The 26,813-nt window shown below is 39.6% G+C and overlaps 6 protein-coding genes across 7 annotated transcripts; 1 reads left to right on the top strand and 5 right to left on the bottom strand.

Moving 5' to 3' along the window:
- The first annotated feature begins 58 nt into the window (after positions 1–58).
- Positions 59–5,907, top strand: LOC110714428. Its single transcript, XM_021892939.1, has 6 exons — positions 59–3,400; positions 3,659–4,257; positions 4,522–4,731; positions 4,983–5,197; positions 5,317–5,405; positions 5,526–5,907. Exons 1-5 carry the CDS (start codon positions 454–456, stop codon positions 5,357–5,359), a joined length of 4,014 nt encoding a protein of 1,337 aa, XP_021748631.1. The 5' UTR covers positions 59–453; the 3' UTR covers positions 5,360–5,405; positions 5,526–5,907.
- Positions 5,908–5,933: 26 nt separating this feature from the next.
- LOC110714430 (proline-rich receptor-like protein kinase PERK13) lies at positions 5,934–7,469 on the bottom strand. Its single transcript, XM_021892941.1, has one exon. The coding sequence runs from the start codon at positions 7,113–7,115 to the stop codon at positions 6,174–6,176; it is 942 nt and encodes a 313-aa protein (XP_021748633.1). The 5' UTR covers positions 7,116–7,469; the 3' UTR covers positions 5,934–6,173.
- Positions 7,470–8,142: 673 nt separating this feature from the next.
- On the bottom strand, positions 8,143–11,510 carry LOC110714429 (phosphatidylinositol 4-kinase gamma 4-like). Its single transcript, XM_021892940.1, has 2 exons — positions 9,702–11,510; positions 8,143–9,008 (listed from the first exon to the last, which is right to left on the bottom strand). Exons 1-2 carry the CDS (start codon positions 11,049–11,051, stop codon positions 8,631–8,633), a joined length of 1,728 nt encoding a protein of 575 aa, XP_021748632.1. The 5' UTR covers positions 11,052–11,510; the 3' UTR covers positions 8,143–8,630.
- Positions 11,511–13,109: 1,599 nt separating this feature from the next.
- Positions 13,110–16,654, bottom strand: LOC110714444 (calcineurin B-like protein 4). Of its 2 annotated transcripts, XM_021892957.1 has the most exons (8): positions 16,335–16,647; positions 15,609–15,691; positions 15,397–15,456; positions 14,847–14,955; positions 14,658–14,710; positions 13,873–13,953; positions 13,665–13,777; positions 13,110–13,554 (listed from the first exon to the last, which is right to left on the bottom strand). In XM_021892957.1, exons 1-8 carry the CDS (start codon positions 16,411–16,413, stop codon positions 13,476–13,478), a joined length of 657 nt encoding a protein of 218 aa, XP_021748649.1. In that variant the 5' UTR covers positions 16,414–16,647; the 3' UTR covers positions 13,110–13,475. The 2 variants fall into 2 exon arrangements, with proteins under 2 accessions (XP_021748649.1, XP_021748650.1); XM_021892958.1 differs by lacking the exon at positions 15,397–15,456 and having other exon boundaries at positions 16,335–16,654.
- A 329-nt stretch (positions 16,655–16,983) lies between these two features.
- LOC110714392 lies at positions 16,984–19,767 on the bottom strand. The gene is made up of 2 exons (XM_021892899.1): positions 18,725–19,767; positions 16,984–17,459 (listed from the first exon to the last, which is right to left on the bottom strand). The coding sequence occupies exons 1-2, from the start codon at positions 19,427–19,429 to the stop codon at positions 17,298–17,300; spliced, it is 867 nt and encodes a 288-aa protein (XP_021748591.1). The 5' UTR covers positions 19,430–19,767; the 3' UTR covers positions 16,984–17,297.
- Positions 19,768–21,141: 1,374 nt separating this feature from the next.
- LOC110714367 lies at positions 21,142–22,050 on the bottom strand. Its single transcript, XM_021892875.1, has one exon. It carries the CDS (start codon positions 22,048–22,050, stop codon positions 21,142–21,144), a length of 909 nt encoding a protein of 302 aa, XP_021748567.1.
- Between the last annotated feature and the right edge of the window lie 4,763 nt (positions 22,051–26,813).

Raw genomic sequence — 26,813 nt, 5'->3', positions numbered from 1 at the left:
ACCCTACTAAAAATAAAATATTTTGATAGCTCCTCTTATTGTAATGCAAAAAGCTAGCTCAAGGGGAGGAGAGCTCATTATCCAGTATAAACACCAACAAGGCTTTGCGCTAGGCTGCCTAGCCCCGGGCGAACACTGCAATGCCGGCATCACCTCTTCAACCATAGGCTTTGCGCTAGGCAGGAACCCCCTAGCCCCGGGCGAACACTGCAATTCCGACGTCACCTTCATTATATTGGACAACAAGAGCCATCCCCCAAAGCTAGCTCGAGGAGAGGACAACGTATTGTCTTATCTAAAACCCAACATTAACCCTCCCTAAGACCAATGTGGGACATCCATAGCAATTTAACATTCTACAATAGGACTTAAGCCAGGGTTTAAGCCAAATTCCTCTCTTCAACTCTTTCTCTTTCTCTCTGTCTATCCATGTAATCTTCAGCTTCTCTTTCAATGGAGATTCTTACGTCTTCATTTCTACCCAAACCCCAATTTTCTTCCTCAATCTCATTTCTCTGTCCTTCATCTTCACTCAGGACTCTCACCAAGAAAACCCCTTATAAATTCCGCAAAACCCATCTCAAATCTTTCCCAAACCCGCCATTTTCGACTAATTTACCACTCCAAAATACCAAAAAATTTCACATTTCTGCTCGTTTTGGTAGACCCACGAAGCGCAGGAACTCTCTGAGGAAGAAGCTCACTGGTGATGATGGTGGCAACTCACAGGTGCGTCAAAACCCTCAAAAAATTATTGACCCAGCCCATAATTTAGTTGATAATCAAGTTTCTGATTTAAAATTAAGTAGTGATGGATTGGAAAGAACAATTGATTCTGAAATTAGTAATTTGGGGAATTCTAGGGAATTTGGGGAATCTGTTTTGTGGAATAAATTGGAGGGTTGGGTTGATCAGTATAAGAAAGATATTGAGTTTTGGGGAATTGGGTCTAGTCCAATTTTCACTGTTTTTCAAGATGGTAATGGTAAAGTTGAGCGAGTTTTGGTTGATGAGGATGAGATTTTGAAGAGGAGTGGAGTAGAACCATTGTATTTTAGGAAGGAAAGTGAGTTAGAAGATTTTGATGAAGTGAAAACAAAGATTTCATATGCTAAACTTTTAGCTAAAGAAGTAGAGGGTGGGAAGAATGTAATCCCAAGGAATAGTTCTGTTGCTAAATTTGTAGTTTCTGGTGAAGAATCAGGTTTTGTTAGTAGAATTAGGAGTGTAATTGTCCAACCAAAGTCGATAACAAAGGTTTCAAGGGTTGGGATTGCTGTGGTTTGTGGTTTTGTCTTTGTTTGGATGATCAAAAGGTTGCTTACTTTGGGAGGAAAGGAGGAGGAAATTTCGAGTTTTGAGAAGGAAATGTTGAGGAGAAAGATGAAGTCGAGAATGGAGAAAGAGAAGGTGAAGAAGGGTAGTGTGGAAGTCTTGGAAGGGCCAGCTGACACGCCTACTGTGCTCACTGAAAGGCCTCGTCTTGACAAGGATGAGGTGTTGAATAGAATTAGGGAGGCAAAAGGGTTAACTAACGGTCTGGTTGCCCTTGATGTTACAGGTGCTCCAAAGATGGCTTCTGTTGATGTGGATGTTAGGATTCAGGAGATACAGATGATGGCAAGACATGCACGGGAGATTGAGAGAGGAGAAGGCTCTGCAAGCGAAGGGGGTGAATTGGATGGACAATTACCAAATGAGGAGCATTTGGTGGAGAAAGACACTGTTGAAGTACCCGAGAATTCAATTTGGACTGATGAAGCAGAGATACAAGCTTCAAATGTACTGCCATACATCAGTGAAGACGCTCTTGAAGAACATGCTGGTGGTGACATGAGTAACCTTTTAAGTAAATTTTTTGCTGAAATAAGTACGCTAAACGGAATTCCAGGGATGGAAATATCAGGCACCCCCCAAGAAATGCAGAGCGATGATTCCAAATCCACCAGTGAAGATGTATACGAGGGTATTGAGGATGTGGAGCCTCATAATAATTCAAACGGAATGATTATAGGTGACACAAAAAGCCATATAAGTAGTCCTTTTCAGAGCCATGATATTTCTGATTTATCAAACGTAACCGAAGGGAGTCAGTCTTTCATTTCTAGGAGCCAACTTCATCTACCAAAAAAAACACCTGTGAGAAGGAAGCCAAAAATCATACGCTCGGTAAAAGAAGCTAGGGAATATCTCTTGCAGAAAAATGATAAAAGATCTGAAGCTAGTGATATTCCTACCACAGCTGCTTCTAAAGACGAGGGAATGGACAATAGTTACAGCAAGAGGCTGGAAGAGGATGGCGAGGCATTGAAGACTTTTGATGCAGACAAGAAATTCGATACCATCCCAGCCCCAAAAGTTATGTATGACTCTGCAAAAGGAAATGAAGTTTTTGCAACTGATATTGATGGAGTAAAGCTAGAGACAGAAAGTATATTGAATCAGAACAAAGCTTTTGATCCACCAAGTGTTAAAATCTCAGGTACTGACACTATTAGTGATTCATGTGGAAGATTAGACCTTATGCCTGGTGAAAATGATATTTGTGATGATAGTCAGGAAGCAAATAAGCCCCTTTTAACTGAACAAAGTTTGGAAAAAGTAGAAACAGGTGTTATGCCTAAGCCTACTGATTTAAGTAAAATTTCAGACCCTGCTTCTGGCCAAAATGCATCTCATAATGGTAGTAAATTTACAGAGGCAGCAGGTGTTCGTCATAAAAGTGCTCTTCATGATGCCAATCTGCAGGAAAAGGTGTATTTGTCTAATGACAATGGTAATTTCAATCTTAATGAAGTCAATGAAACACGGAATTCCTCTAAACCTAGCGAGATAATTGTCCCTGCTGGTGTTGGAAATTATCTAAATGGTTCTAGTTCTGGTTCTGTGAAAGAAGAAGTTCAACTAGGAGGGATAAACAATGAAAATGATTACAGGAAGAATCATGAGACTGCTGAAACGTTACTAGGTTCTGGAAGTAGTTTAGAATCAGTAGATGACAGGGAGGAAGCTTTGTTTGCTGATAAAGAGAACTGGTTAGAAAAGAATTTTCATGAAGTAGAGCCCATTGTGAAGAAAATAGGCAGTGGATTCAGGGAAAATTACAATGTTGCTAGAGAGAAAAATAACCAGGAGGATACAGAATTGGACCTAATGACACTTGGGTGTATAACAGATAACACAGAACTAGAGTGGATGCAGGATGATAAACTGAAAGAGATTGTTTTCAAAGTTCGAGAAAATGAGTTGGCTGGACGGGATCCGTTCCATTCTATGGATCCTGAAGATAAAGTTGCGTTTTATGCTGGCCTAGAAAGTAAAGTTGAAAAGGAGAATCAGAAGTTAGCAGCTCTGCATGATTGGCTACATTCAAACATTGAAAATATTGACTATGGAGCAGGTACTATATTCTTCAACCTAGCTATCAATTTATCATGGAGCCACTTCCACAGCTTTACTAATGCTATTTGTATTCTAGTACAGAGTAACTTTTGTCAGTAGTCTATTTACTCAATGATATGATTCAAGCTTGGGTTTATTTTCACATAGAAGTTAGGTCAAATAATCACATTTTGACTTGCTGTGTTATCTTAATTGCAATATTGGGTAGTTTGTGTCTGAATTTGGATGCAAGCTCACATTCTCACAATTTTTGCAGATGGTATCAGCTTATATGATCCTCCGGAAAAGGTTATACCTAAATGGAAAGGTCCACCACTGGATACAATTTCTGACTTTCTGAATAATAGCAGAAGTCAACAGCAGGTGACATCATCTCTTCAAACGGAAAATGAATCTAAATACATGGATAGTGTTGAGGCTTCCCAGAAAGCTTCTCCCTCAAAGTCATTACCTAGAGAAAAAGGTGCTAAAGTTTCAAAGACTGTAATTGAGGCAAGTGATGGCTCAGTTAAACCTGGCAAAAAGTCTGGGAAAGAGTATTGGAAGCACACAAAGAAATGGTCTCGTGGATTTGTGGAATCCTATAATGCAGAAACTGATCCAGAAGTGAAATCTGTCATGAAGGATATAGGGAAGGATTTGGATAGGTGGATTACTAAGGAAGAAATTCAAGATGCAGCTGATTTGATGGATAAAATTCCTCAGAAAGGCAAGGAGATCATAGAGAAAAAATTAAGCAAACTAAGGAGAGAAATGGAAATGTTTGGACCACAAGCTGTAGTAAGCAAGTATCGTGAATATGCTGAAGAGAAGGAAGAAGATTACCTGTGGTGGTTAGATCTTCCTCATTTGCTGGTATACAGTTTTAATCCTCTTTTTTTTTTTTTCATGCGAAATTACTCCTGCATTTCCTTTATCAGAAAATTGGTTTCTCAAGGAGTCGTTACACACCCTTTAATTTTGGAATCTAAACCATTCCTCGCTATTGTCTATGATGATATTTGTGATTCTTTTTTTTTATTGCATTTGTTATTTGCTGATGTTTTAAGAAGTGCTCTGGAATCGTACAGTCGGTTTGCTTATCCCCACTGAGAAATCAATTATTTTTGCTGCTTGCAGTGCATTGAAATGTATACTTATGAAGGTGAAGACCAAAGGGTTGGGTTTTACTCATTAGAAATGGGTGTGGATCTTGAGCTCGAACCAAAGCCGCGTCATGTAATTGCCTTTGAAGACCCTAGTGATTGCAAGAATTTTTGTTATATAATTCAAGCTCATTTGGAGATGCTTGGCAAGGGAAAAGCATTCATTGTTCCACAACCTCCCAAGGTAATTGTCTTGGTGTTTCTTATCTCTTCCTCAAGTCTTCTTTACCCCTTTTGCAGGTGCTTTTATGTTTTTCAACCTCTCTTAAGGTCATATATTTGTGTGCATTGGGGACTTAGGATTGGAGGGATAAGCATTTTGATAGTGTGTTTGACCTGTTTGTGTGTGTGTGTGTTTAGGGGGGGTGGGGTATTATCACATTTGTTATATTAGCTTTATTTTAATATTGTTAGTCAATTTTGCTACCTTCACAGGATGTTTTTCGGCAAGCCAAAGTAAATGGCTTTGATGTCACTGTAATTAGGAAAGGGGAAATAAAGCTCAATGTGGATCAACATCTCGAAGAGGTCGAGGAATTGATTGTTGAGATTGGAAGCAAAATGTACCATGATAAGATCATGCGAGAGCGCTCTGTTGACATAAGCTCGCTGATGAAGGGCGTCTTAGGCGTTAGTCCACCCACCAAGAGGTAACATTCAGATTTCCTTTTATCAGCTTGTATGATCAACTATGAAAATTCCCGAAATTTCCTTTAATAGTCTATTTACATGCTGCAATTTCATGTAACTGAACGACTTGATGATCCAGAAAAAGAAAGAAGCGAGCTCGGAAGAGACCCAGCAAAAAATGAACACTAGTCTTTCAAAAGTTACATCAGCTAATTATTTCTAAATCAGGTATCATCAGCTTGAATATTCAGTTCCTTCCAGTACTTCTGTCACAATTGCATTTCCTTTTCGGCTTTACTTACCACTCTTTCCTTTTACTTTTTCTTTTTCTTCTTTTTAAATTTTCAGGGTCAGCATTCTGAATTAAATATGGAGAATCGAAGATACATCATTATTTGTAAAGTAAAAGTCCTCCAGAATAACACCATCATCAGTTGTTCTAAGGAATCATCCGGCGCAAAGATACAAGACCAGTCTCACTACGACTACTCGGTTCGACTTGTAAACAACCAGGTGCCTATCATGAGATCGAGTAGCATTAGATTGAAGTCTGCCAACGAGGAGACAACATAATGTCTCAAACAACAGCTTGGATGAAGATTGCCCACCAAATTAATCAGCTCAAGTATTGCCCTTGTATGATGTGAGGATATTCTTTCCTTATTTGTATAGATAAACTTGCAAATTTGCAATCATTGTCAATTATACCAGTTTGGAAATTCCGATCAAATCTTGTTGCATATTAACTACATTAACTCATTAAAAATTTCATATTTTACATTACAACACATTCATTGCAGAACTTAGTTCCCAACAGAAAGGAAAAAAAAAAAAAAATCTACAGTACATAATTTTGCTGATCTCCTAGACAAAAACTGAATCATCATCCTAGAATTACAACACACAAAATTCCTTCTTTTTTACACTTGTTACTAATCTTGAATTCGAAAAAAAGGCCGAAAATAAGGTGAAAGATTGGAATGGAATTGGGATCGATCAGCAATTATAGCCAAGAACAGACCCATCTGAAACCTGAATTGAAACCCTGCACTTAGCTCCTTTTTCAACATGATGTGCAAACACCTTCAACACTTTGACACTTCCCACTAACTTCATCCTCGTCTCCAGCTCCATTATCTGCCCGGAACCAGGAACAGGCCCGGATCCTGCGTTTCCGACATTGGGCGGGAGTTGGAAAGACTTGACATCAAATGTAGCAGACATGAACTGAGTTCTGCCAGCAGCTATACTTCCTGCAGGGATGTACATGAATCCAAGGGGTCCTGCAGAGGAGGAGAAGAGCTGCAGGGAGCTGTCATAGTGAGAGAAGGAGTAGCGGTTCGGGTTCCGAACCGCCACGTATTGGAAGAAGGTGAAGTTGGCAGTGCCATTGACGAGAGTAAAAGATGGGAATTTCATGGTGTGAACTGAGATTTGTGGGTTTTGTGGGCGGAAGAGAATGAAGCAAGTTATTACAGCTGCGATTGTAAGAAGGATCAAGAAAGAAGTTGCTAAAAAGCAAGATGCTAAGGTTGAGCTTGATTTTTTCGGCCTTGGGTGATGGTGGTAGGGGTAAGGGTACGGTGGTGGTGGTTCTTCGTATGATGGTGGTTGTTGCGGTGGTGGTTGAGGGTATTGTGGTGGTTGTTGCGGCGGCGGTTGGTATGGTGGTAGCTGCTGAGGTGATGGTTGGTATTGTGGTGGTGGTGGTGGTGGTTGGCGTAGGTCAGCTGGGGGCTTCGGTTGCTGTTGGGGTAGTTGTCGTGGTGATTGTTGTGGCGGTTGTCGTGGCGAAGGTGATTGTTGAGGAGGTTGGCGTGGTGATGGTGGTTGTTGCGGTGGCTGGCGTGGTTGTTGGGGTGGTTGGCGTGGCAGAGGTGGTGGAGGTTGGCGTGGTTGTTGTGGAAGTTGCCGAGGGTGAGATGGTGGGGGGCACATTTGTGGGGGGGGGGGGGGGGGAAGTGAGAGTGGGAGAGAAAAGTGGGGAGAAAGAGTGAGGAAATTGAAGTGTGATTTGATTTCTTTAGCTAAAACTAAGTGTCTTTGTTTTTTTGCTAAGTGCTAACAAGGTAGCTAGAGTCAGAAATGGAGCCCACATGGTGAATGATGAGGATGATCAATATGGTGTACACGTGGCATCTTGCTATTTGCTTGATGGAAATTGGAAAACATGTCCATGTTACTTTTCCCTTTACTATTTTTGTTAGGAAAACTTTTTTATTTTGGAATAGTGGGTTGATTTTGATTTGAACCTCAATAGTGGCCTAGTGGGTTAGACACTTTGATAATTTGTGAATTGTGAGGATTGTCACTTGTTCAAATAAAGGTTGCAATAATGCCTTGTTCTAGCTTGGTTTGAGTCAAGTCCATTCATGTTCGAGTACAAGTCGAAATTTCGAGCTATTCAAAATAAATCCCATCAATATCTAGTCCAGTCAATGTTCATCGTTTTAAGTTTTCCATGATGAACCATATTGCTCCTAATCAAAGGGGTCTAACTGAATTCGTAGGCCCGACCCCTAACCAGTTATCTCCAAACTAAAACAAGCTTGGAGGGGGAGGGGGGGGGGGTAAAATTTGGGAGAGACGAAGCATAGAAAAGTGATAGAGATATGTACATAACTGCCTCCCAACAAACTTATCCATCTCAGTTTGAGACTAGAAACATATCAATTGTGACAAACAGACAATACGTGATTCACAAAAGACCAGCAATTACAAGCATAAATATCTTATTACATCTAAATATCTGATACGTCCCTTGCATTGTTAGGGAGAGAGACAAGCCTTTGAGTAACCCAAAAGTATGGCACAAATCAGAGCATTTTAAGGATTTTTAAGACTAAATTCACTGTAACTCTTATTCTATATCATTAGTGATTAATACTGATTCATTCTCTTCTGAATTCATTCAAATTCTTGCATTTTAAATATCTTTGTTCTACATATGACTTCAAAACCCCAACAACTTTGTCAAAATATGGGCCCATCTTTTACTGCAAAAACAAGACTAGCCTTCATTCATCTTGCTAGTACACAATAATTGATGTTTGGAAATCACGACAAGATTTTTGCCAACGAGTACGCAATACTCCCACCTGAGAGTACACTCAAGCCACACAATCAAAGATACAAACTCATACACAAATCTTGTTAGATTCATCTAAATACAACTAGCAGTATGAGATGAAATACGATCTGATAGAAGAAATGGTGTGGGAAACACTGAACAGGATAAAGATTACCCCCTTAGCATGAAAACCTTCATCAAAACTAGCTGAGAGGGTTGCCAAGCTTCGGCGAAATCGGAACTGACTCGATGAGAATTAAAGAATGTACTTCAACTGAGGGTAGCCTAGAAAAGAAAAAGATACTATCTATCAACCCCTATTATTAAATCTGTGCATACTTTTTATGTACCTAACATTATGCACATGTATGTACCACTATCAACTACCCCGAAATCTCGTCAAGGCGACGATCCATGATGTCGGACACAGTTTCGAGGAAACCTGCTTCACTTGTGCAGGGGAGTGCTGAGTCCAGTGCTTCTTGGACAATTTCCTCAAGCACCGACTCCTTGTTAATGTTCACCCTGCACATGATGCTACCAATTTCATATGGAGTTAACCCAAGCTCCACCCCTTTCTTCAACAGCATGGTAGAGATGCGAAGAGTGCGGGCACTGTCAACGGGCAGATCCCATCCATAATACTTGAGGAGAGCAATGTCTTCTTCGGCATCCAAAGACCTAATGTACTCGACAGTCTCAGCAGAGAATGGTTGCTTAGCTTGTGGCCAGTAGAGCCATTCAAATGTGCAGTCTTCAAACTGTAATAGTCCCAGATAAATTTGGTATTAGATATGATTTTATCCTACAGAAGATATGCTGCAAATGACAGGGATCCTAATAACACAATTAACTCAGATAACAAGCAAATACTCAGAAGAAATCCCTAACTATAATACATAAAGCAGAGTTCATACATGAGACAACTAGCCTGTTTCAATTCAAAACCTCTGTTCAAAAGTTGAAACCAAATGATATGATAAATCATCTGCTAAACTCAAGCAGTTATGACCAAATTCAGAGCTCCAGCTAATGCATCTTTCAAGCAGATCAAATTTTGGCCACATTGGCAAGGCACCGATATCCTTAAACTAAACACGATTATCAGCATCAAATCAAGGAGATTTTACATCTGCCATTGCTGGACAGCAATCATCCAAGCATCCGAGAGAAAACACAAAGCCAGAACTCACAGTCAATCAATTTGCTTTCTATACATAAAACTCTACTTAACACTTCAAACAAAATGAATAAAATGTAGGCAATCAATAAAATGTAGGCCTAGAAGATGATAATAAGCTTAAGTGCAGGCAATCAATAAAATGTAGTCTAATGAACTAAACCATTTAAATTCCCTATCAAGCACCATTCATGACAGTAAGCAATGAAGCTAACACATATTTAAAACATAGTACTAAATAAAGTGTTAACAGGAAGAATGCGATGGCACTTACATAATCCGGCAAGCAGTATCCGTGATCGATGGGAATCAGGACAGTCTGACCAGTCTCCTTGTCCTTGCTATACAATATATTCCCAGCATGTCTGTCTGCATTAGCCAGCCTTATATCAAGCACGGAGATTTTGTGCACCTCTCCCACAGGAAAAGAACCAGGACCGATATCCTCACAGCTTCCATCGTTCTTAACGAATTTCTGCAAGGATCCCATCTTAGGAGTTAAGCCATCAGGGTTATTGAATCCACTATGCAAGCATTTCACCAAACCTGTAGGAGGAACCCCAGCAAATCCCAGTGCTTCTCCTGAGAAATTGCGTCTGCCATTCAATGGATGATCCAAGAGGTAAGCTGCTACCTCCCTAAACGCCCCTTTCCCGACTTGAGTGCCCCTTTTCAGCCCTTCACCATCAAGGGTCCCAGGTATACCATGAGGGTTGTTCCTCGCCTTAGGCTCCTCATCAACGGGCTTGAACACAGATACATACTCTAACCCAGTCAAATCCTGCATAAGATAAACCCCTCCAGAACCTTCAGCTGACCTGATTGGAGTATTCCCACTATCTAATCCCTCATAAGTCATCTTCATAACATCCAATATCGCTGATGGTATTTCAGCTTTCTGATTGACAACCACTGGCTCGAAAACAAAGTCTTTTTCACGGAGATAACTTGATGTCAATACTGAATCGACCGGCTTAACCTCATACGCTTGCCTCTTAACCAACCCCGTTGCTTCCACAGAAAGCTCATCAATGTTCTTGGCAACACGCTTCGCCCTAATCTTAGCAGACTTCCTTACAAGCAAATGAATCACAGCATCATTTTGCTTGCAAATGTCATCAACTAATTGCTGATCCTTAAGTGGCTCTCCTTCATAAACAATCTCCTGATCATCCTCCTCAACTAAACCTTTCGCCCTCTTAGCTATCTGTTTCTTAACATACCCAACATCCCGGTATCGCCCGACATCGAAAGTCCACTCCTTCCCGGATTCTGTCTTAACCTTAACAGTCTGAAGGTCAGAAAGCCTAAGCACTAAGTGAAGAACATTTCCATTAGCAACTCCATAGTCGCGAACTAACGAATTACTCCTAGATAATTCCCTCCCTCCACAAACCAATTTCTGGGATTTGGCAACAAACCCTTTGAAGCTTTGAATCTTCATTTTCACAGACTCAATCGAGTCCGATTCAAACACACGCAACGGTATCATATTCCCAGAAACACTCAAGAAAACCATTATAGATTCATCCAAATTCAAATCAAAAGCATTGTGGAAAAATCGCGGCGAAATCACAGGATCATCCGCCCTAATTCTACTAACTGCAATCCCAGCCGACGACATTTTCCCTTCTGGTTATGAAATTCAATCGAATTTCAAGAATCTAAACTATATATATACAGAAAACTAATCGAAAATAATTAAACACTAAAGATTCATAACCCCCAACAAATTTTCTGTATCTACAGTGTTATAAGAACATAGATACAAAAAAAAAAAAAAAAAAAAAAAAAGAAACGGAGAGAATCACACTTACAAAAACCCCCAAACGTATCAAAAAACCAGCATCAGTACAGCAGAAATCGGGAAATCAGAATCCCAAAAAAGGAGTAACGAAATCAGAAATTGAAAATTTAAAAAGCAGGAAGATCAATCAATCATTGAATGAAAGAGGAAGGAATCGCAATTAATCGATGAAGTTTCGATGAAAAGGAGGTATTAATCGAAGAAATTGCGAAAAAGAAGAAAAGTAGAATTTGGGGAAAATGCAACGGGTAGGAAGGATACGTCAGTGATGAGAAGGATGATATATACGCGTAGTCGTAGCTAACTAATATTCGTAACGTTGACACTTTTTTTTATTAAAAAATAATAAAATAAAATATTTATAATTATTTTATGAGTGGTTGTTTTTGGGAAAATTATGGAATGACACGTTAATGGGAAGCTCTGATTGGTTAAAGCTTGTGGAGCCACGGCATTTTATTGGCAACGGTGAGTTTTTTTTTTTGGGTTGTTTCCCATTTTTTGTATTTTTATTAAAAAGAAAAATAAAGGAGATTTGTATTTATTTTTGTCTTGGGCCATAAGAAATGCTGGAAAGGTGAGATTTTCTGTAATTAATTCAACCGTCTTTTAATACGGGATTATTTTTTAATTATTTAACTTCAAAGTAATTAATTTGAAATTTTAAGAAAAAGGAAATTATACTTTTGTATAGTACATGTACTTGATTAAGATAATTAGTGAGCAAAAGGACGTTAGGTTTTAACTTTTAGCACAAGTGGCTAATTGTTTGTTTGGCTTAAGTTGTGTCCGATTTCTTTGAGTTGAGTCGTGTTTGGTATTGAAGTCTTTTGAATTGGGTCGATTCTCTTTATAGTTTATTGCTAGTCGAAAACGGATATCTACAATATTTATGTACGGAGGAACTCTTTCATTAGTTCGTCTATTACTCCAAACCACGTATAAGACGTGTAATAATGTACCGAAGATGTTTTTTTTTTCAAAAGAAATAATATCAACTCTTATTTTATATAAAAGGGTTGAATTAAATTTGTGTACCAAGTATCACATACAAGAGTACTAAGTATCTTCATGTGAAAGCTGAACAATGTATCAAAGCCAAGAAAAATAGAAAATCTATAATCAAATAAAAGGCAGTACAATTATAGTGTAGTTGAACAATAATCAAAAGAGAAAATATAATCTTTACTTAAAAAATAATTAAGAAATGTTCTTCACCGAAGATTATGGGTTAATTGCACGTTGTGTCGTTTGTTGAAGACTTGTAGCACACCAAAGAAATGGACAAAAAATATCTAAGTCAGATTAAATCTCAAGAAATGAAGAGATCCAACTTGGTACATCAGTCCAAATGTCAAATTTCATTTCATTGACTATATGCCTTTGTTAATAAACATTTCAAGCTTTCAACGTCAATTTTAGGTACTCAACTAATGACAGAACTCCCTTCTAACAAGTTGCCTTAGGCAGAGTTTTCTCTACCACATAATTGGGTATATCTTAAATGTCGTACAGCCTGCAATACAGGAGGCGATGAACGTGTACGTCACAGTTGGGTGGAGCGTATCTATGTAAGTATATCCAAGTTTACTTTGTCTATAACACTAGCTAGCTGCAGAAATGAAAACGATGTATTTTAGCTTTACAAGGTATGGTAACAGCAAATAAGGTTGTACAGCAGTGAACTCGCCGTGCTCAAGATTGGAAGCATTCAATGATCAGGGACTCAAAACTCCTGAATTTATTTCAGGATGTGCAGTATGAGATACAAATAACGGAATAACCACAGCTACAGAAGTACAATAAGACCAAATGATGACTGATTGACTGACAGACTGAATTTGCGATCATGTACTAGTAATTGTGCTGTCAAGATTTGAAAATACTCAGATAACTAATAACTGCGAGGTTGCTTATGAAAAGTTTGTGAATGTTACCATACAAAAGTTCCATTTACATTGAAGCAGTATGTAGATGCTATGGAGTATGATTTTCACACCTCATAGCATATAACGCATCCGTGCAGTATGCACATCATCTGCTAGACTGCTACAAATCTGGCCATTACTCCATTAGTCCAGTGCGCAAATGGATCAACACCATTGCTCATACAGTCATGAAAGCTATCTTACCAGTACATCTAACCCCTGCATTTATGCAGAGATTCTATTCCCCTACGAGCTTCAACTAAACAATAAACACGCAGCTTCTTTGAATCATGTCAAAGGAAAGAACTTGTGTCTATTCCTCCGGTCCCTTTCTCTCTAAGCATTCAGCTTCTTTGTTCATCACAAAGCTCGGAAAAGCAAGATTAACATCCCTGAAAGCACAAAGAATAGCTTATAAGTGCAAATGTGCAGAAATGCTGACAAAATACAGATACTAAAAAAGATATTGAAATTCAAAGAGCAAGTCAAATCAAATCCTCACATCAGATAGGGAAGAGTCATGTTAGTTAGCAGTTTGGGATTTTTCGCTACATATTCTTCCCACTCTTCCATGTCGATTTTCCCGTCACCTTTTAAATCTGTTTCTTTGAATGTCTGGTAACAAAGAAAGCAGCCATATTTGCCCAACCCAATCAATATTCATAGATTGAAAAATAACAAGAAAGCAATTCTAATTTTTAAGTCCATACCGTGTCAACAATGGCTTCAACGATATCACTTGAGAGATGCATGTCTGATTCCTGCAGAAGGGCCACCACCATTTCTTTCAACTGCACGAATGAAAGTAAAAAATTACTACTCCACACTTTTGCTCTATTGTAAATCATCTCCGAAGCAAAATCACTGCATCAAGGGCATTAAATTACTACTGCCAAAACAAAACAGTTAACTTTGAACAAACCTTAATAAACAAAATTAGCTTCACTGAAACCTAAATATATACTCAACCTTTACTTTAGATTCCTATATATAAATGAACAGTTGAACAAATGAACAATATAACTTACAGACTCTTTCTCATGAAATTTTTATTTATAATTCAAACAAGTTAAAACAGCATAAATTATACATCTGACTAGACCATATTCTGTTTCTTGTTCGTGTTGACATGCTGATAAGTCGTTTCCTCACTTTTCACAGGTCACATAATTTGTTTTGATGATTTCACAGTGTTCTGCAGCTAATAATGTGGATACATGTAATCATATTGTAGCTTTGAGTCATCAGGTTTATTGATCATGGCCTTTCACCCTGGATTAGGGCAGATTTTAATCCCATTTAAATTATTGAAAGGGGAGCATGAAGTCTTTTCATGCAAGCTAGAAGATTAATGGTGTTATGACTTTAATTCTTTGTGCTAAGCGAAATGGATACCACCACTCAGATACCACAAGGCCAGGGTAAGGCAATGTACATTTGATGCAAGGATAGTAATGGCATTTAGGATATATATAGAAGTAAATTATGCACTTACTTCTTCATGTTCAATATAGCCAGTTCCTCTTAGGTCATACAACCGAAATGCATCTGCCAGGAAGCTTTTCATTAGCAGGAAACAATTGGCAAAACTAGCCAGGAAGCTTTTCATTAGCAGGAAACAATTGGCAAAACTAGTTATTTAGCTATCTAGGAACTTCAGGCTTAAATATAAGGTATCGCTTACACTTCATTTTATCTTTGTCAGGAGTGCTAGGGTGAAAGACACTCAATGATTGAACAAACTCTCCAAACTCAATGCAGCCATTTTGGTTGACATCAAAGAGATCAAACATCTGCAAGTATGCAACCGAGTTAGTAAGGCTGGGGCAAATGGCCGGGATACAGTCAGTAAAACCGGGAAGTGCATATAACAAAAACAGTTGTGAATCAGTAATTTGTCAGCATATACAAGGCCCTAGATAGTAATAAAATCCACCATATATATCAGTCCAGCTTCCAAAACGAAACGTGAAACCTAGCAATCAGTGATTCAGATCATACACTGATATTCCCACAGTTCAAATTGCTAAAAGGTTGTCCAGTTTTCTGAATTCTGAAGTAATATAACTTCAGATTTCATACTTAATAAATACTGCTCAACTTATCTTGTAAGGCAAAAAATACTTCAGTATTATGTAAACTGAAGGAAAAAGAACAAGTGAACAACTATAGATCGGAAATTTTTGCATGAAATATGGGACATCAGCATCTAACAACAAAAAGGAAACACATACTCTGTCCAGAAAAAGGCTTCTCTTCATACTATTCTTAAATAATGCAAGTTGAAGTTCTTCCTGATCATCATAATTGATAATTGTATTAGCTTAAAGAAACAATAAAACAATAGTAACTTAGATATATCAATAATATAATACATAACAACTCTTCATTTGCTACCATATAAAACAGATTAAGTATCACTTATACATCAAGGATATTTATATACCTTTTGAATAAAACCATCTTTGACAACAGAGTTGCTGAGTTTATTGAATAAGTCAAATAAAAGATCCACTTCATCCACAGTAACTGCAACAAAAAACAATCAATAAATTATCAAATTATAAATATTTATTTTCTCTAAAATAGTTAGGTAATTTTGGGCATAGCTTCTTTAAAAAAAAAAATACCGAAAAAGAAGCATGTAACATTACTTTTGTGAAAGAAAAAGAAAAATCTTTCAAAAAATATGGAGTAATAAGATCATATTTTGTTCAGTCACACTCACACACCTTCATGGTTGTTTGTTTAAACATACAAAGAAAATAATGAAGTTAAAAGCAAAATAATTATTGTTTCATAGATTATGAATTTATGACAAGCACAAAAAGTTCCATTTGTACTGTACAAATCAATGGTATTTCAGGGTTCATTTGAGCATTCAAATACGAGTAATAGACTAATAACCTTTTATTGTACCGTGCACATTGTACAACCGGTTGCACGATAGAAATCTTGGCTATTGAGGACTAGCCATCCCATTTTATTATATCATCCAAACCATAGAAACAAATCCTTGATATGCAATAAATCCCAAATTAAGAAATTATGGTAACAAAGTTCAAGCATTCAAAAAAAAAAAAAAAATCAAATCTCATACACATTCATTTGACATATCTTATATTAAATTACAAATCAATAAATTGAAAGAGAAAAAAGATAGAATACTCACAAACAGTATCTGCCGCAAGGAGAGAGAAATTATCAGACGAAGACAATTTCATTTCGTCTTTTGAATTCCCACAACCCATTTTTAATTTTTAGTTTAAACAACAACGATCTTCTGAATAAAACCCAAAACTCAGAAGAAAAATTATGAACACAGAAACTAAACAGCTGCTCAATTAAAAATGCGAAGTTATGTAAGTATAAAATGTAGAAAACAAAAAGGAGTGAAGAGACAATAAAATTGCGCCATATATGATTATTCACACTAACTTTGATAGAGACCGTCAAAAAAAAATGTTGGCAGCTGAAAAGGTTGACTTTTTAGTTGTCACTTGGAAATCTTGATATGTATCAAATCAAGGGCAATTTATGAGAAGTCGAGAGCGTTTTTTGCAAGAAAACACTTGACTACTTGACAGATGCATAACCTGTTAAGGTTGTGTTATTACTGTTATCCGTTTTTCATATATCCACATGCGTGCCCACCCGCTTATACACATAAACAACTTAGGTTAACCAATACAAGTATTCTTAAAGTGTTTAGCTCGTAAATTTGGTCGGGTTGACCTGTGAGACATTTATTCGATAGGACAGTTTATCCTACCTAAAAAAAATGTGTGAAGTACGTATTTGATTATACCAAATTGGATTAGATAATTTTGTGAAAAATAGCAACAAACATTGCAACTCATACATTTAATCATTATTATTCAAATTACAATACCAATCAAATTACACCAGCAACCATCATCTCAACAATTATATTGAGATGATCTACTTTTTACAAAAAATGTATACTGATACAAATGTTCAAGGAAGCAACTAATGAATCCTAGCTTCTTCAGTACTTATTATGATATCACCGTGAAGTGATTAGTAGTTGTATGCCAATTGCCAAGACTTGTTTAGCATTAGCAGCCAGACATTCATACCGAAGAAGATTTCATTCAGAAGCAACTTAAGTTTATCATATCGGAACCAAACAACCCTGGCAACAAAAACAAGCCACTACAATACCTAGAAGAGCTCCAGCAAAGACCTGTGATGGAGTATGGCCAAGAAGTTCTTTGAGCTTCTTTTCGCTGATGGGATGCCCTTGGAATAAATCCTCAATGATCTTGTTCAGAACCTAGTCGAATGAATCCCATAGAGAACCAATATATTAGCAATTTTACATAGGTTAACTGAGGTGCCAACAAATACAAAAACTACGGAGTATCAAAATAGGTCAAGAATTTTGACAGAGGAAATGAATGCATCATTAGAAACTTAAACTGCAGTTCGAATTGAAGACTTGAGAAAGATCAAATCAGATCACATGCATATTAAATACGAGTACATCATTTAAGCTTATAACACCTTTCAGTTAATCAGTTAATCTATCACTTTCAGTAGAGTTCGTCATACACACCATAAAGGTTAACTAGATGCATCATAAACAACCAATTCATCACTTTAAACTAAAGCATTTGGCCTTACATTACACCAAGTAGTTGGCCTTAAATCCCCGTTGAGGCAACTGAAATTTTCGTAATTTGTGAGCTAGCCTCAATTGAGCACAGAAGTGCAACCTGTTATGATGTTAATCATGCAATCGCTTTGTGTATAAAGGAACATTGCAGAGCCATGAATATAATACGTAGAATTTAAACTGGAATATGGGATGACGAAAACAATTCAAAGCAAACTAGCAAAGAGAGCTACAGAAATTTGTATGTTGTCAAATAATAATAAGAAGAAAAATAAGTTTGAGAACAACAATGTATGCACACCGGTGGTCCTATGCACTGCTTAAAAAATACTTTGTAATTACTACATGTACATTCAATAACAATACGAGTACGATGAGAAAGGAAATAAATGCAAGTTTGGTAGAGCAAGGTCATATTATTCCTTAATACTGAACATTCAATGATACTCAGGATATGTCATATTCCTATCATGAAATGAGAAAAAAGTTGAATCCAATGATCATGCCCTTAATTATGGGAGATTATAGCAATTTGACAACTAATTCATGAACCAAGTATAACTAACAGTCATACACAGGAGACAGGACAACCAGGACTTAGTGAAAAGCTCTACAGTGTTGATGTGCGTTTGGTTGTGATCTCACCTACGAGTAATCATTTATAGGTACACACAAGTGAATGATAGATTTATCATATTAACTACGAGTCTATGACTAGTGACTAGTACCATAGCAAACCATTGTGTCATAGGATGTAAATTTGATAACATAGTGCAACAATATTACATACCTATTTATTTCTAGGTACATCCACGTGTATGATAAATAAATAGCCCGGAACGTATTAACTAACAATCTACAACTAGTGGTCTAGTGGTACTAGTAGAACAAACCAAATATGGATAATGGTTTAAACATATTACCTGAGCTTGCATACCAGCATGTCTCCTAACTCCAGCAGCATCATACATAACAATAAGACTAAACCCCAAACAAACTGGAAACAAAGCATCAGCAACACCATGACAAAGCGCAACAGAAGTAGTCATAGCAGTACACAAAGCAGAGTGAGAAGACGGCATTCCACCTGAAGCACAAAACATCCTCATATTCCATCTTCTTTCCACATAAAAATTCAGCAATACCTTTGTAGATTGCGCCAAAAACCACGCCAATAATCCACTAACAAACGTTGGATTCGCGGCTAGTGTTGCGATAAAGGGGCTAAATCTGTCCCTAGCAGTGGATTGCACGGATAATAGAGCCATCCCAACTCCTCCATTGTGCAAAAATTGTGTCTTTTCGTTATTAAACCTAGTAATTTCATCAATTGCTGGGTCTTTTAAGTATGAAACCCAGTTAATTTTTGCTGTGAAATTCTTTATACTTTGTAAAATTGGAACTAATAATGAAAAGGGGTTTAAGGGTGTTGAATGATTGAAGCTATTATGAGGAGGGTCATTAAATGGAAGTTTACATGATATACAAATTGCTCTCTTTTGGGGTTTTGCCCTGAATATTGATGAAGAAAACAATGAAATTGCTCTTTGATATGGGTTGTTTTTGGGATTAAAAAGCTTTTGATTAAAAGATGAAGGTATAGAGGGTTTTATCGCAGTAGATTTCATGAGAAAAAACTGCAAAAAAAGCTTCAATCTTTTATCCTATTTTCTGGGTTTCACTTAGTTTCAGAGTTCATCGAGAAAGAACTGAAAACGAGAGGTATTGAGAGGGAGGAAAAAAAACAGAACAAGTGTGAGGAGAAGAATTGAGCTAATTGGTAGCTGAAATTAAAGGAATTTGTTTGTTTGTAAAAGCTTAGGATTTGAGAAACTTGAGCCATAAAAAGGGGCAATTATTTAGACTTTTGTATGTTTGTGTAACATGGGATCATTTTTTGCACCATAAAGATTATAGGAATATGCTAGATTACACCAAAAACTTTTCACGTTTCTCAAATCTTAGATTGAGATTGAATTGGAGTCTTTTGGAAACATGTAGAAAGGCCAATTTTCAATACATTTTTGGAAGAGAAGGCCTTGTAAATTGTAATAGTTTCAGGATGGCAACGGGTCAGACTTGGAGCGAATTATGCTAAATTCGACTCCGACACAACCGGAAGTCCGACTCCAATTTCAATATCCAACCTCCAACTCCGATCCGATCCGACTCCGAGTTTTTTTTCTTTATTTAATATACTTTGAGAAATTGGGCTATTTGGGCCTTACAACCCACACCCAAATGCCACCATGGCGCACACAAAAATCCACTATCTATTGGAGTCGGAGTCTGTTTTTTTTTCTCGGATTTTTTTAAGGATCCGACTCTGACTCGGAGTCGGATAATTTTAATGGAGTCGAACTCGGATTACTTTTTTCTCGGACTCGGAGCAGATTTTTTTACCTCGGATCGGGGCGGAGTAAGGTCAGATCCTGACTGGATTTCCATCCCTAGTCCCAAGTTGGCAAAATTGTTGCCTTGCTGATATTGGCCCAAAGCGAATGGTTGGCTTCACTTATCCAACTCACGAGTTTTAAATAAGCATATTTTCAAATTTATAATACATGTTGTAGGTATTCAGTCGAGTTAATTTTATCTATATGAATGAAATCTAAATTAATTAGAGTACGACAGAGTGAGTAGTTTGAAATTTGTCTATCTCAAGTAGTTTGCTTTCAATTTGATTGGTAATTCAATATAATAGCATGTCAGTGAGGTGGTGATGACATCAAATACGGTAACATGTGGGTAATGCTATAAAAAATAGTAACATGCCCCCGTTATAAGATTAACCCGATTCAATCAAGTTTCATCACAAGAGAACGCAAAAAGGTTCGGTTGTGTCAAATCTATTCATAATACGCTTTAAATAAAAACTTGGATCTTGATACTTGCTTCATATATACTTGTCATAAATAGGTTTCCACGTGTCACCTTTTTCAAGTGACATGTTAGTAATATGCGCCACATGTCATTATAAACATAACATGTCACTTTGCTTATAACAAGACTTGAACTCAAGACCAACAAGTCTTAAGTTAAGAGTCTAACCATCTTAACCATTTCTTAAATTTGTTTTTTTATCCAACAAAATTATAGTTGACTTACATAAGTTAATTTGTGTCTTTATTATACTATCTGTTTCCATTATGTAATGATTGAGTTTGACAAATAAAAAATATTTATAGCAAGACTTAAACTCGAAACGAACAAGTCTTACTATCCAAACAGTCGAATTTGATTAGCAAATTAAACAAGTACAAACTAATAACCCGGGGCATTGCCCGAACCACACACTAGTTTTTTTTGTTTTTTTTTGAAGAAGAAAACGGTTAGTGCATTAATTCATTGAGAGAGTATCCAAAAGTACATACGGGGCAACCTCGTCCGGAACAAGATAGTCCCAACATTGTTCAAAACCCAACGGCACTAACCTAGCTAGGTGATGGACAATTAAATTCCTATCACGCTTAACATGAGACCATATAATAGAAGTAAAGCAAGAGCTTAAGGATATAATATCCTCTAAAATACAATCCACATCAGAAAATAAGAAAGCACTCTTCTTTAGCTTGGACACGAGCTGCAAGGAGTCAGACTCAAGAATTATATTGTCAAAACCACGTTCCTTTGCCTTTTTAAGACCAAACAGAGCAGCCTTACACTCAGCAATTAAAACATCCCATCTCGCTTTGACTCTACGAACAGCCGAGAAAAGCACCTGTCCACTGTGATCACGAGCAATGGCCCCAAAACCCACCCATCCTGCCTCATCAATAGATGCATCAACATTAAGTTTAATAGCATTAGGAGGAGGTGGAGTCCATACCATTCTTCCTGCCGGAGTTTGTGGTTGCAAGATTCCACCATAAATCTTCTCCGTGTACTCACCAAAATCACAAACAAGTCTGCTATGGCGGAGAAGCAAGGCAACATCGGGCTCTAGATTATTCTCAAAGACCCATTTGTTTCGACGGTACCAAATAAACCAAGTGAGAAATAATCTCTTTTGATACATCTCCTTCTCGAGGTCCTTAGCCCATGCCATCAACACTTCACCAAAGGAACCAGACACACATAGCTCTAGAGCTTTCACGCAGCCACTGTTTACCCAGAGTTGCTGCACTCTTGGGCAAGTAATCACGACATGGATATTGGACTCAGTAGCCGAATTGCAACAGGGGCAGATGGAGTCATCAATTAAGTGCCTATTGTCACGACCCACACATTCCACCCTCACTAGGGCCATTGGACGGGAGGCAACAATCGTGGCCAGGGGGAATGCCCTTGGTGCACACTGACTAGGCCAGACACACCCTCCCCCTAAAGAGCTTTATATTGCTACTGTGCTGTCACCCTAGTGAACACCCAAGTGACAGTAACACAATAATGGGCTATTTAGGGACCCAAATGAAGTCCGATTGAACCCAAATTTGGGGGTCCACCATATTCAGACCCAATGAACACCATGGTGGTGTTAGATTTTGAAGGAGAAGTCCGGAAGGTTCCAGAATACTCAAGGAGACTCGAGATGCATCCGGAAGCTTCTAGAACCTCCTAGGACATCCTTGAATCATCTGTAAATCTAGAGTTAAGTAGATAATTCTAGAGCCTTGTATATAGAAGGAATGTACTAAAGAAATGTATAGAATACTCTAGAAAGAGTTAGATCTAGAACCCTCCATTTGAGGAGGTTAGGGAAGGTTCTAGGCCATGCTTGGAACCCTATAAATAGGGGACTTGGCCTTCATTTGGAGGCACCTCAGAAAAACTTGTAAACACTCTCTCTCTCAAGCTATCAAAGCATTCAAAATATTTATATCCTCTTGTGTTCTCAACTTTCCTTAGCTTTCGTTGCACATTCTTGCTTGAAGCGTTTCGGGGTTAAGCCTTGACTAGCATCCGAGGGAGGGAAGTTAGTAGGCTAGCGTGCACAAGACTAGGGGAATTAGTCAGCACGTGACAACGTGGTATCAGAGCAGCTACGGTCGCGGGGGACTATAGTGCTGTTAAGCTTTGTTAGCAAGTTGTGAGCGAAGGAGGGAGAATGGCAAAGAGCAAGGACGGTAAGGACGCTAGTGCTTCACAAGTAACCGAGGGCTATGCGCCTGAGGCTCTCATTCAAGCTGTCCAAAAGCTTGAGAAGCGAGTGAATAAAGTTGATGAGAGATCGGCCAAAGCCGAAGTTGCTGCTTGCGACATGACGGATTCTGTCGGCAAGGTCGAGAATGAAGTCATTACGCTCAAAGGGCAGTTAGGGGAACTAGACGATCGTCTAGAGGAGGTATCCCTTGATGCTCAATCACTCGCTGATCAGGCTTTTGAGAAGATGATGGGCGAGATGGCAAAAATGCGTGAGGAGTTCACGGGGGAACTCCTTGCTTTGAAGAAGGAGAACGAGCTCCTCAAGGAGGAACTCACATCACTAAAAAGGACCACGATGGCTGGGGGCGCCACCATTCAAGTCGGTCCTAAGGTGGAAATTCCCAAGCCTCCAAAGTATCATGGAAAGAGGGATGCTCGGGAAATTGACAACTTCCTATGGAGCATAGAGCGATACTTTGAGGCTGTGCACTTGGAGGAGGATGCCTCCAAGATTAATGCTGTCACTATGTATCTCGGAGATGATGCCATTCTGTGGTGGAGAAGGCGTGAACAAGACATCAAGAATGGTTCATGTTCCATCCGAACATGGGACCAATTCAAGGAAGATTTCAAGAAGCAATTCCGCCCGCATGACGCAGCCAAGGTCTCCATGATGAAGCTGCGTGAACTCAAGCATAGCAGCACCATCAAGGAGTACATCAAGCAATTTACAACCCTCGTGCTCGAAATTGATAATTTGCCGGAGCCTGCACAACTTTTATATTTTATTGGAGGGTTGCAACGATGGGCTCAACAAGAAGTAGAAAGGAGGAACGTTCAAACACTTGCTGAGGCCATCGCGGCTGCAGAGTCCTTGGTTGATTACAGGGACACAAGGAAGGAAGGGCGTAGCAACGGCAGCAAGGGAAAAGGTGGGGGAGCCAAGCCCACTGATCGAAGCAGCACCAATAGCAACAAGACGGTGAAAAAGGATAAGGCAAAGGGATCATCGTCGTCTTCTTCATCATATGACAAGCCCAACAACAGGGGTTGTTATTTGTGCGGAGGGCCGCACTGGGCAAGGGATTGCCCTGGGAGACAGAAGCTCAGCGCCATCATAGCTTCGGGCGGTGAATCGTCGGGGGACGATGCACAAATGGGGTCGTTGCGCCTCTTTAGTAGCGTACGGGCCACCCCAAAAGCTGAGGAGAGCACCAAAGTGGTCCAGGTAAGCACGTTACCTCGCCCGAAGGGCTCACTTATGTTTGTTGATACATTAGTGAATGGGAGAGCTTCTAAGGCACTCGTGGACTGTGGTGCCTCACACAACTTCATTACGGAGAAGGAAGCAATGAAGTTGGGAATCAAGTACACCAAGGAACCGGGGAGGATCAAGACGGTTAACACCTCGCCCGTTCCTATCCTTGGTGTGGCGCATAAGGTGCCTATTTGTCTGGGACAATGGAGTGGCACCATAAATCTCACAGTCGTGCATATGGACGACTTCTCTTTGGTGTTGGGACTTGAGTTCATCGACACAGTAAGGCCCGTTTCTTTTGAAGCGGACGGGTCAATTATGATCAAAAGGGATCAAGGGTCATGGTCCGTTCCTGTCACACGAGAAGAGGTTGAAGCCAAGACAATCTCAGCAATCCAGGTGTCCAGGGGGATCAAAAAGGGACAAGAGACTTTCTTGGCTGCATTAGTGGAGGAAGAGGAGCCCCATGGGAATGAGGTTCCACCAGAAATCTCCGGAGTCCTTGAAGAGTATAAGGATGTGATGCCTCCGGAGTTACCAAAGAGACTACCTCCTAGAAGGGAGGTGGATCATGAGATTGAGCTGGAGCCAGGGACCAAGCCTCCAGCCATGGCACCATACCGTATGGCCCCACCAGAGCTCGAGGAATTAAGGAAGCAATTGAAGGAGCTGCTGGAAGCAGGGTTCATTAGGCCCTCAAAGGCACCATTTGGAGCACCAGTCCTATTTCAGCGCAAGCATGATGGGAGCTTGCGAATGTGCATCGACTATCGGGCTCTCAACAAGATCACTGTCAAGAACAAGTATCCAATCCCGTTAGTCGCCGATCTGTTCGATCGACTCGGCAAAGCACGATACTTCTCCAAGCTGGACCTACGATCGGGGTATTGGCAGGTGCGCATCGCCGAAGGGGACGAGGCGAAGACGGCATGCGTGACCAGGTATGGTTCTTATGAGTTCTTGGTGATGCCTTTTGGACTCACCAACGCCCCTGCTACTTTCTGCACCTTAATGAATAAGATTTTTCGGCCTTTCCTTGATAAATTTGTAGTCGTCTATCTCGACGATATCGTCGTGTATAGCGACAACTTACAAGATCATGTGGAGCACTTGAGACAAGTGTTCCAGGTCTTACGAGAGAACGAGCTTTATGTGAAGCAAGAGAAGTGCTCGTTCGGACAGGAGAAGGTGTCATTCCTGGGACACCATATTAGAGCCGGAAAGATAATGATGGAGCATGACAAGGTGCAAGCCATCAGGGAATGGGAGGAGCCCAAGAACGTGTCGGAACTACGTTCTTTCCTTGGGCTCGCCAACTACTACAGGCGGTTCATCATGAGCTACTCAGCACGGGCAGCGCCATTGACTGACTTGCTAAAGAAGAAGGCACAATGGTGTTGGAGCGACAAATGTCAAGAGGCCTTTGATGACCTGAAAGATGCCGTCACCAAAGAGCCCGTATTAGCACTACCCGACTACTCAAAGCCATTCGAGCTACACACTGATGCCTCAGATTTTGCTATCGGAGGAGTTCTCATGCAAGAAGGGCATCCAGTGGCTTATGAGTCACGTAAGCTCAATGACACTGAGAGGAGATATCCAGTGCATGATAAGGAGATGACAGCTATCATTCATTGCTTGCGTGTCTGGAGACATTATTTGCTTGGAAGTCGGTTCACCATCTATACAGACAATGTTGCAACAAGTTACTTCCAAAATCAAAAGAAGCTAAGCCCCAAGCAAGCTCGATGGCAAGACTTCCTAGCTGATTTTGACTACGCTATGGAGTATAAGCCAGGGAAGGTGAATGTAGTTGCTGATGCTCTAAGCCGCAAGGCAATCTTTGCTAGCGTGAGTAGCATAGCTAGCACCCTCCTTGATCGAATCAAGGACGGCTTAAAGGAGGATTCTATGGCCAAGAGTTTGATGGACTTGGCTAACGAAGGAAAGACCCGACGCTTCTGGATAGAGGATGGGATACTCTACACCGTCGGACGTCGCACCTATGTGCCTAAGTGGGACAACCTTAGGCGGGACATCATGAAGGAGTGTCATGATTCATTATGGGCTGGTCACCCTGGGATACAGCGGACAATGGCGCTCTTAGAGGAGGTATACTACTGGCCTCACATGCGGGACGATGTAGAGGCCTATGTGAAGACTTGTCTTGTGTGCCAACAAGACAAGGTAGAGCAGCGTGTGCCAGCAGGACTCTTGGAGCCCTTGCCCATACCAGAGAAACCATGGGAAAGCGTCTCAATGGATTTCATATCTGCCTTGCCCAAGTCAGAGGGGTTTGGCTCTATCATGGTAGTAGTTGATCGCTTTTCCAAGTATGGGACTTTTATACCGGCACATAAGGATTGCACAGGGGAGCAAGCCGCCAAGTTATTCTTCAAGAATGTGGTCAAGTACTGGGGCTTGCCAAAGAGCATCATCAGTGACCGAGATCCAAGGTTCACCGCCAAATTTTGGACGGAGCTTTTTAAGTTGCTAGGGTCCGGTCTACATTTCTCCACAAGCTTCCACCCGCAGACGGATGGGCAGACAGAACGAGTGAACGCTTTGTTGGAGCTCTATTTGAGGCACTTTGTGAGTGCCAACCAACGAGATTGGGCAAAACTCCTAGACATTGCCCAATTCTCCTTTAATCTGCAGCGGTCCGAGGC

This window comes from Chenopodium quinoa, unplaced genomic scaffold (assembly GCF_001683475.1).
Source record: "Chenopodium quinoa cultivar QQ74 unplaced genomic scaffold, ASM168347v1, whole genome shotgun sequence".
NCBI lineage: Eukaryota > Viridiplantae > Streptophyta > Magnoliopsida > Caryophyllales > Amaranthaceae > Chenopodium > Chenopodium quinoa.
Note: the sequence above shows the minus strand (reverse complement) of the source record. Positions and strands in the feature narration are given on the sequence as shown.

Bases quoted from the DNA above. Each gene is read 5' to 3' on its own strand.
- LOC110714428 (XM_021892939.1), top strand. From the start codon at position 454: ATGGAGATTCTTACGTCTTCATTTCTACCCAAACCCCAATTTTCTTCC. The intron at 4,258-4,521 runs GTATACAGTTTT...TGCTGCTTGCAG, and splicing joins TAGATCTTCCTCATTTGCTG to TGCATTGAAATGTATACTTA. The intron at 5,198-5,316 runs GTAACATTCAGA...TTGATGATCCAG, and splicing joins GTTAGTCCACCCACCAAGAG to AAAAAGAAAGAAGCGAGCTC.
- LOC110714430 (XM_021892941.1), bottom strand. From the start codon at position 7,115: ATGTGCCCCCCACCATCTCACCCTCGGCAACTTCCACAACAACCACGC.
- LOC110714429 (XM_021892940.1), bottom strand. From the start codon at position 11,051: ATGTCGTCGGCTGGGATTGCAGTTAGTAGAATTAGGGCGGATGATCCT. The intron at 9,009-9,701 runs GTAAGTGCCATC...GGACTATTACAG, and splicing joins GATACTGCTTGCCGGATTAT to TTTGAAGACTGCACATTTGA.
- LOC110714444 (XM_021892957.1), bottom strand. From the start codon at position 16,413: ATGGGTTGTGGGAATTCAAAAGACGAAATGAAATTGTCTTCGTCTGAT. The intron at 15,457-15,608 runs GTATATAAATAT...TATGATGATCAG, and splicing joins AAGATGGTTTTATTCAAAAG to GAAGAACTTCAACTTGCATT. The intron at 13,778-13,872 runs GTATGGACTTAA...CTTTGTTACCAG, and splicing joins TTGAAGCCATTGTTGACACG to ACATTCAAAGAAACAGATTT.
- LOC110714392 (XM_021892899.1), bottom strand. From the start codon at position 19,429: ATGAAATCTACTGCGATAAAACCCTCTATACCTTCATCTTTTAATCAA. The intron at 17,460-18,724 runs GTAATATGTTTA...TCATTCGACTAG, and splicing joins ATGCTGGTATGCAAGCTCAG to GTTCTGAACAAGATCATTGA.
- LOC110714367 (XM_021892875.1), bottom strand. From the start codon at position 22,050: ATGGCCCTAGTGAGGGTGGAATGTGTGGGTCGTGACAATAGGCACTTA.